At 38.3% G+C, this 9110-nt stretch overlaps 1 protein-coding gene across 1 annotated transcript in view; it reads left to right on the top strand.

Annotated features, from left to right (window-relative positions):
• The window catches only part of LOC104461891 (DENN domain-containing protein 1A-like), a gene marked incomplete at its 5' end in the record, with an annotated part of 83238 nt that overhangs the window by 14639 nt on the left and 59489 nt on the right, over window positions 1-9110 (top strand). Inside the window, 1 exon segment of the mRNA XM_010073631.1 lies at window positions 629-754. Within this exon segment, the coding sequence (XP_010071933.1) occupies window positions 629-754 (126 nt within the window).

Genomic DNA, 9110 nt, shown 5'->3' with positions numbered 1-9110 from the left:
CTGCTGAGGAGGGGCGGTGGGAGAGGGCTGGGTGGGTGTCTGGGAGCCGGCCAAGAGAACCCACCATATGCATCAATAGAATTCTCATTTTGTTATTTTCCATTAAGTCTCTGAAATGCAGAAATGAAAATACAGCCTCATATAGCCTTAAAAGAAAAAAGCCTTGTGTTTGTGGCAAACAAATTTTTCAGACCTGCAGAACTTGTTCTTAGCCTTGGCGATGATGGATCCCTTGATTACACAGAACAGTTTCTCAATTAGTCTGATGTATGAATTAATTTAGCTGAAATTCTTCATGGATTCTGATCAAGAGTGACACAGAACTTCATGGACTTACCTTTAAAGGGTACTCAACAGCGTGTTGATGGTAGATTTTGAGTAGGAGGAAAAGTTGTAATGAAGATTTTATTTTCCTGTTGGTTTCTGAATAGAATCCAATCATGTCTTAGAGAAGCAAAACAGCTTAAAAAGTAATGCTTTTAGAACTGCAAAATCCAACTCTGAATTCACAATATAACTTTGTCATAACTGGTGCTTGCGGTGATGCTGTGCTTCATTTAGCTGTGCCTCAATGTGGTAAGTTTTGTTTGTGATATGAGAGTGATCTAGACGTGTTGTGTGATTTCAGGTTTCTGTACTGAAGAACAGATTGAAGAAGGTCTCTACAACCACTGGAGATGGTGTTGCAAGAGCTTTTCTAAAAGCACAAGCATCTTTCTTCGGGAGCTACAGAAACGCCCTGAAAATTGAACCTGTGAGTAGGAAATCAGTAGGCATAAGATGTAAATCTGCAGCTGTGGTGGGGAAAAAAGCTAACACGAATGCAAAGTGTGGTATAACCTGCTTTTACTAAGGTCAGCATTGTGGCTCTTTGGCTGACTAATGCTGAAAAGTGTGTTCCAGTCTTCAGAAAAGAAAGAGGTTCAACAAGCGCGTCTTATGGAAAGGTATGAGTGTTGCTTGTTTTTTGAACACAGTTAAGTTAGAATGAGAGTTGGTAAGAAAAGTATAAATTAGTGATCATGGGAGGCTAGTGCAGAGCTGACCATTTTCTCTCACTGCAAAACTTGGTTGAGAAAAGATGGTGTATTTTGCATTTCCTGCTCTGTGAAGATTAATAAAGAGATCCGGCACGCAGACAAGTAATAAATCTATAAATGTTAAAGGAAGAGACCAAAAGTTTGGACTACAGGCATAGTGTTTCTTGAGGTTGAGGATGTTTCAGTAACTAAAGTCACTTCAGTACTATAGTATGTCTTTTAATTTTTAAAGCCAGAAGGGAAAACTAGCTCAGTCTACAAATTTTAAACAGTTCAGTTATCCCTATGAAATAAACATCATTCCAACAATTCATATCCAGGCTTCAAAAACAACTTTTGAAGTCAGCATGAGTCCTTCCACGTGTGTGTGTGTGCGCGTGCGCGTGTGTGTAAAAAGTTAAGTTGTATTGACTCATGTATTTATGTCTGGATGTAAGTACTGGGCTTTTAAATCATCTAAGGTGAAATAATGGGAGGTATTGAAAATGTTGTCCATATAAATAGCAAAAATGAAACCAGCAAGGCACACTGGGTGTAAGCCTCCTTTATCTGTGTCAGGGAGACACTGACTTCCCTTCATCCTTGCAGGCTTCCTTGTTCGCTGATGCTCCTCCCAGTAGTTGCCAGGCAACTCTGGGAATGTTGGTCTGTGCTTTGCCTGGATGTGTGTGTGAGATTAACTAGTTAAGGGATTTATGAAGAAAAATAAAAATTGAAATTGCTTTTCTGGAAATACCATCTGGTATTTTGAACGCTGAATGTTAGAGATGAACGTTTGAAATCAGTTGACAATGGCACACCCCTAGAAAGTGCAGCTTTGAGGGACAGCTAGCCTGAGGAAGTAGAAGAAATTGTTTGGTTTTCTTATCATTCCATCAAGGAAAATTTGCAAACATAATTGCACAAATATGTCACAAAATACAATTTTAATAATCAGGAAGTGGAAATTTTCAGTGCTTTCTTTCCTAATTCCTTTTATAAATTAAAAAATTAATTTCTGGTTATACATTTCAGTATTAAGATTTAGATACAGAAAATTTCCAAGTGTTACATGTGCTGGACATGTCAGAGTCAAATGACCTGCATTCTGTTTCCACTTCTGCCACAGACATCCTGTCAGGTATTGGACAGGTCATACGATTGCTTTATACTTCATTTCCCTTTTAGGGGAAATTCTGTGTAGGCCCAGAGCGTGTCACGGAGCAGACTTTAAATTCACATTATACTTCAGCACAGTAAGAGCTCGTATTCTGTTCTGAAGCTTTTACTCTACAGGTGCCAGGCTATGTATCGTGTATACGAAGCAGTACACCAACAATGAATGAGTTACTGTTGCCGTAAATTTTCTGAGGCCTTTAGTAACTAGAACCTTTGCATGAAAAAACATATCCAGATAATAGTCTACACATCTAATCAAAATTTTTATGTAATAAAAGAACGAATTCAGTTATTTGTTCTACTATGTGTATGTGTTTTCTGTAGTTGCATTAAGCCACATTTTAAGTACGGAAGAGTATCTGTTGCATGTGGTGTACTGACAGTCTCCGCAAACCTCTGTTGCTGTTAAGTTCAGTGAAACACAGAAGCAGTCTGTTCGCTTGGCTATATTGAGGCGGATTATCTGTATGAATATTTCTGACATTTCTAACAGTGACACCAGTCTAAGGATTTTGTTCGCTTGAATTACTTTTTTCTAAATTCCTTACTTTTTGCTGTTTGCAGAGGGAATGCTTTTATCATCTTCTAAATATTTAACTCACAAAATTAGGTGATTTTCAACAGAAATAGCTGTATAATTGCTACGTCTGTGTAAAGGGGTTTTGTAGTACTTGGTAATAGTTGTGTATGTTGGTAAGTGAGGCGGCAATGAGACACACTTTCTGCGGCAGAGGTGTCGGCTGTGCACTTTCTTCTGCTGACACCTAGTGGTTAGAGACAACATTTAGTTGGTTTTGTTTCACATACAATCTTTGTTAAGAAATAAGCTTCCCAACACCTGTGAGTAAAGGTAAGCTCAGTGTGTGGGTTGACCTAAAGCAGTAGTGTGTGTGGTGTGAGGCAGTACAGCGTATAGGGTATAGGTTTGGGATGCTGATACAGCTAGCCTGAGCCTTATGGATGCTTTTTCACCTAGCTTGGGTACAATAGTTTTAACAGCAGGCTTCAAGTTGGATGTACAGTCTTCTCAAATGACAAGCTTGCTGTCTGCTCTGGGGATACGTGGTCACTCCAGTGAGCTTTGCAAAGGGAACTGTGTATGCTTAATACAACATTTTCTAGCTTGACAGATTTGAAAAGCTTGTTTACTTGAACTTTGCTTTAGAATCTGTATATTCTGAACAGGTATTTCTACTTTCCACATGTTGGTTCCCTTTGTCTATGTTTCATTGATGTAAATACACTATAAGGTGAAAATGTCTCTGCTTGTTTTTCTCTTGCAGTGCTGCTGCTTTTTGTATGGATAATTAAAGGGGGGTGACTTTAACATTTGGAACCCAAATAGATGTCAGTATCTAAGTGCCCCTGCAGGTAGTTTTCTCTTTAGCTTTTTAGCTTTTTTTTCTTTAGCTTTTTAGCTCTTCAGCTGGTTTGCTTTGATAACCTTCCTATATGGCAGCACAGTAAAATTTGGTGTCTCACAGCACAGTCTACAATATGCTGAGGTGAGAGGCAGATGTACTGCAATGTGAGATCAAGTAGCCCCTTTTATTCCTGATACACCACTGAAGAGACGTGCCTGTGCATGAGATACTGGTGTTTGTTTGGATTAGAATCAAGATGTCCTAGTTTGTTTTTAAAAGGCTGATTTAGTTATTATGGATTTGTTAATCTAGTTATTAGGGTGATGAACTGTGCATTCTTTGTAAAATAGTGTCTTGTGTGTATTGTCATATTACCTAACTCTAGTCCTTTCATTTACAAAATCTGTGTAAACCTGATCTTGGTGGATGGTGAATATGCTAGATATTCATAATTTCTGTATTTTATACTGGATTTATAGAGTTCCAACACCTGTGAGTATTTCCAGTATGTGCCAGTCTGTGGCAACAACGTCTCTGATTTGTCACAGTGTCTCTGAGGGGGTGAAGCAGTGTAGTTGCATTACTTGTAGCAAGAACTGTATTCATTATTATTTGGTTCATGCTGTCTTCTCGAGGTCTGCCCAGCAAAATCTCATTGCTTTGCTCTGCTTGAGAGGCCCTTCCCTCTGCCTGGGAACGCACCGGCATGAAGCAGGAGCAGTGTTGTGATCTCTGCCCAGTGCAAGGGGGTGTCACTGGTTACTCATTAAGTATAAAATTTTGCACTGTGTCTAAACAAAGTAAGTCTCAAAGAGAGCAAAGGGAGCTGTGATGGTATTAAAAGTGTAACTAAATTGTTTGTGAGGACATTATGAAATCAATGTCAAAATGAAAAAATACTGAAAAATATGACTTTATTTTTAGCATCTTATTATTGATTAATACTTTAGTGAGGGATTTTAAGATTATTTCTCAATTGAAAAATTGCACTCTTTATATGCTTCCATTGGTGAAGTTACTTCCTAATTTATGAAATAGACAACAATGTGTTTAAGACATTACAAAACATTTTCTAATCTTAATATGAAACTACTTATTGAAAATCATGTATTATATATTCCAGTTTTCCAGCTCACCTATGCTGGATGTATGTATGTATGTTTTTATGAACACATTGCTGCCTTAGTTCTGGTGTCCTGTCAAAGCCTGCTGATTTATTTGGGTTCTAAATAGAGAAGGCAACATATTACCGTTTGTCATAGTTGTAACTTTGATATAAATTTTCTCTCAATATGATGCAATTTGAGTAACGCTGAGGAAAAAAGCCATTGTTAGAAGAAGGAAATAAAAAGTTAACTTTTATTTTTCAACATAACATTCAATTCAACTTAAGGAGTAATGTAATAAGGCTTTTCAGTGTGTGGTTTTGTCATAGTTCCGGAACAGTATAGGGACATCTGGGGGAAGGGTAGGACATAATACTTTCACAGGAAGTGTATAATTAAAAAAAGGTGTCTCCTTTATTGTATGTCCAACTTATTTTTTCTTTAAAAAGTGAAAAAATTTCCTGCCTTCATGCAGGAGTGTAAAGACATTTCTGGAGAGTTGTTTTATTCCCTTGTTCTCTTTTGGGAGTTTCTATTATCCATTCTAGTAAAGGTAGCACTCATTTGACTGTCCGTGCCACAGCCACATGTCCATGCTGCGGTGTATCCATCCCTCCTGGACACACTGGTGTTCACCGCTGTCCTTTGGCATTAGCTGGCCATCGAGCCCTTCAGTGTCCGCAGGGGATGCAGCCTGCCTGATCCCACTTACATCCAGTACCAACTGCAGCACTCTGTCTGTAGGAAGGAAGCATGAGGATGCTCTCCAGTTCTCTTTTCCGACATTGTATTGATGTAAAGATCTTGCAATGCAATATAGTTAAGATGTGTTGCTACCTTAGGTATTGTTAGTAGATATTAGGTTTAATTACATCCCTGTTATGAATTCCTTCCTCAGAATCGGGGCTGCTGTGTTATCAATATCATGGTATGGATCTTTCCATACGCTTGGTCATGCTGTGCTGCTGAGATACTGCTCAACTGAACTCTAGAAACTTTAATGTTTCTGAGTATAAATTTATTGTGAATTTTAACCTTGGGACACAGGATCACTTTCAAATGAGACATAAAAATCCCTCAAAATTTTTTAGGAAATGAAGTACAACTTAACAGTTCAGGCATTTTTGAAAGGCATGCACCTGCATTCTGGACAGGACACAGTTTGACAAGCATCCATTAAAAATTAATGCTGTAATTTCCTGTATTCATTGTAACCTCTTACTAGAGAATCTGCCTTAACAGCTGTTGCTGTTCCTGGTGTCAATACACTGGTGCCGCCACTAAATTGTTATCTTACTTCTGTGAAAGTAATATTTTTTTCACAATTCCCCTTGCACAGTTGCAATTTCCTACTATCCCAGAATATTATGTTTAACATCTCATCAATCTTGGTAGAGTTGTTCCTCGTGTGAGCTCTGAATGGGTTCTTATTACCCAGGGTACTGTAGCGAACTGTAATGAACTACGGCATTGATGTTGCTCTGGCGTTGTATGCTAGCTGGCCGAGAACTGTGTGCGCTTTATAAGAAACCTGTTGCTCTTTACTCTGGCCAAGGAAGGTAAAGTTAAGATTAGTCTCGTAGGTATTTAGATATCCTACAAGAGTGGGAGTTTCAAAGTGTTTTAAGAGGACAGTTTACTTACCCATTTTCGGTTTTTACACCACAAAGGATTTTTGCTTTATGGATTCAGAAGCAATACCATGATACCAGTAACACAAATTGACGCATTTCTCAGGAAGGCATCAAAGCAGCAGTGTGATGCCATGACATAAGGCCACTGTATTAATTATTGTGTATCAATCCCTTGCCCAGACTAACACTATGAATTCCTTTAACAATTCCAGATCCATGAGATCTGAGTGGGACAGAAGTCAGAAAAGTAGATGAAGTGTGGTGCAGAGTAAAAAAAGCAAATGCCAGATGAGTCCAAAAGGAAATTTTGTTGGAATATGTGTGCAATAACATAAAAAAGTGCATGTTACATGCTGGTGCATAATTCATTTTGAAAAGGCTTTGTAGCATTCAGTGCCTTATCTACTATGAAGTAGATGATTGTTGCCATGGTGAATTATTTTTTTAAGTTATCCAGTGGAAGAGTAAATAGTTGTTTCTAACTCCCAGTAATTGCCACATCCCAGTTACTTCCTCTACATAGCCATCTTTTGCATAGCTTTTTTTTTCCCCACATTTTTTGAAAGGTATACATTGTATACTGAGTAGAGCCTTCCCTTTCACCAGGATTGTCTCGATAGGTCAGAGTTTTAGGCGGGTTTGTCCACATACAGAAAAAATGAAGAGGGAAGATCACTAATGCTTATCTTACATGTATACAAACTTATTAAAAAAAACCCCAAACTGTTAGGGGAAGCAGTGAGTGGAAGCATATAAAATGAACCTTTTTTATTTCACTTGCAGTTTTGTTCTGCTCCTTTTAAAGTTAGTGCTGATGTATATTTAATAGGAATTTTTTCCCACCCATCTTTACTTTTTTCCTGTTCAGTTGCCGTTAACTCTCAAATCTATGCCTGTATAGACAGGCTAGCAGTGCCTAAATGATGGCGATTTCTAGATCTCATCCAGGTGACTTTACTAACAGATAGGAGTAGACAAGACAGTGGCACTGACAGCGACAGTGCATAAAACCTGATGTTTGTATGATAGAAATTGAGATATATATTGAATTTCTGTATATTCTGGAATGGAAAATGAAGACTTTTTTTTCCTAGTATGCAGATTCTGTGTTTTGTGGCATTTTGACAATCTCACTTAGAAGCTACCTGTAGCTATTGTTATGTTTCACCATTTATGGAGAGTGTTCTAGAAGACGTACTACCCAGAATTCAGAATCACTGACTGAAAGAGATCTATTGAGGAGAGGCAGTTTTGTTTGTTTGTTTTCTGTGTGGTTTTTGTTTTCATTTCAGTCCTGTTGCTGTGTTTTCTCCCAGAACGTTGTTGCTATAAACAAGTTTCAGCTTTTGCTTTTGCTGATTTAAACCTTAAAAGTGGCTCTTTTTCTAACAGGCATTTACTGTTCTTTAGAATGCATTTAATATTCTACATCTAAGTCTGCTGAGATACACATATGTTAATGAAACTGAAAAGACATCCTCTTTAATCTCTTATAGCAGTCTGTTATGTAGTAAATAGAATTGTTTTGTAATTTCCAAACTGTTGTAAGATACTGTGTTGTCTAAATCTGTATGCCACGCTAGGGGGGGAAAACTAAGATTCTGAAAGAAAGGTAATAAAAAATAGTGTTTGAGAAAGTCAGCCTGACCCTCTGCTGAATGTGGCATTTCTGCCGTAAAAGATGCAAACTTTCCTGTCCGTCATATGTGTTAAAGTAAAAAAAAACCACAAAACCAAAACCACCAAACCAAAACAAAAAAACACAAAAAATCCCCCCCCCCCAAACCAAAGAAACACCACCAAAAAAGCCCAAAACAAACAACAAAATCTCCCAACCCCCCCAAAAAAGCAGTGTGGGTATGGATTTGTGCTTCAGTCTAGAAACATTGCCCAAAGTAAGGCATCACGTACTCTGCATCTTGTAGTGCACTGCTAGCAATAATAGATAAAACGATGAGTTCCTTTGAATGTGGTTTCCAGAATGCTGATGTTCACAGGACTGCTCTTGAGATTATTAATCTTAACCTGTTTCATGCTGATGGTAAAGTTTTTGTGGTATCTTAGCTCGTTGGAAGCTGTGAGCAAGCTGAAGAGAAGTATCTTGTGTTTCATTGTGTACGTAACTTTGCAGCCTCCGTAGAAATTACACCTTCAGTCGTCAGGCTGGATAGTGTCACTCTCTGTCTTCTGCATTGGTGCTGCGGAAATAGAAGTAGCTTTGTCCAAAAGCCTCTGAATCTCCCTGTTACCAGGGAGGGTTGGACAGTGAGGAGCAGCTCCCTGATACTTCAGCTTTAGTGTGGCAGGATTTGTCCATTCAACTGATGAGTTAATGGTCTCTGCCTTTCACACCTGATTCTCTGGTTTTTGTGCTATTTTATACACTTGTTTTTGTTTCATCTCGATTTGTATCAAGCCTTTGTGTGTTTTGGACTGACTTTTGCCTGTATCTCCTGATACTTTACTTATAATTGAGAGTGCACAGCCTCAGCAAGCAGTGAAGCAGTGTGCAAATGCCGCCATGCAGGAAAAGTTGAAGATATTTCCTGAACTAATAAAGCGCAGGGGACTTAGAGCAGAACAATGAAGCAAGTAAACAAACACCAAGCATAAAATAACATGAATTCAGCTTTTGTGTAAGGCACTTGGTGACTGTGTGTTTTTTAAATGAGCTGTGAATAAGTTGCATTTGTTTTTAGGAAAAAAAATAATTAAACAAAATACACTGCCCTAACCCTCCCCAAAAAATACCCCAAATCACCAAAAACCCAAAAACAAGAACCCACTAAAATCCTGACCCCAAAAGAC

Source organism: Pterocles gutturalis, unplaced genomic scaffold (assembly GCF_000699245.1).
Source record: "Pterocles gutturalis isolate BGI_N339 unplaced genomic scaffold, ASM69924v1 scaffold26982, whole genome shotgun sequence".
Taxonomy (NCBI): Eukaryota; Metazoa; Chordata; class Aves; order Pterocliformes; family Pteroclidae; genus Pterocles; species Pterocles gutturalis.
The sequence above is the reverse complement of the archived record's forward strand: the minus strand, read 5'-3'. Positions and strand labels throughout refer to the sequence as shown.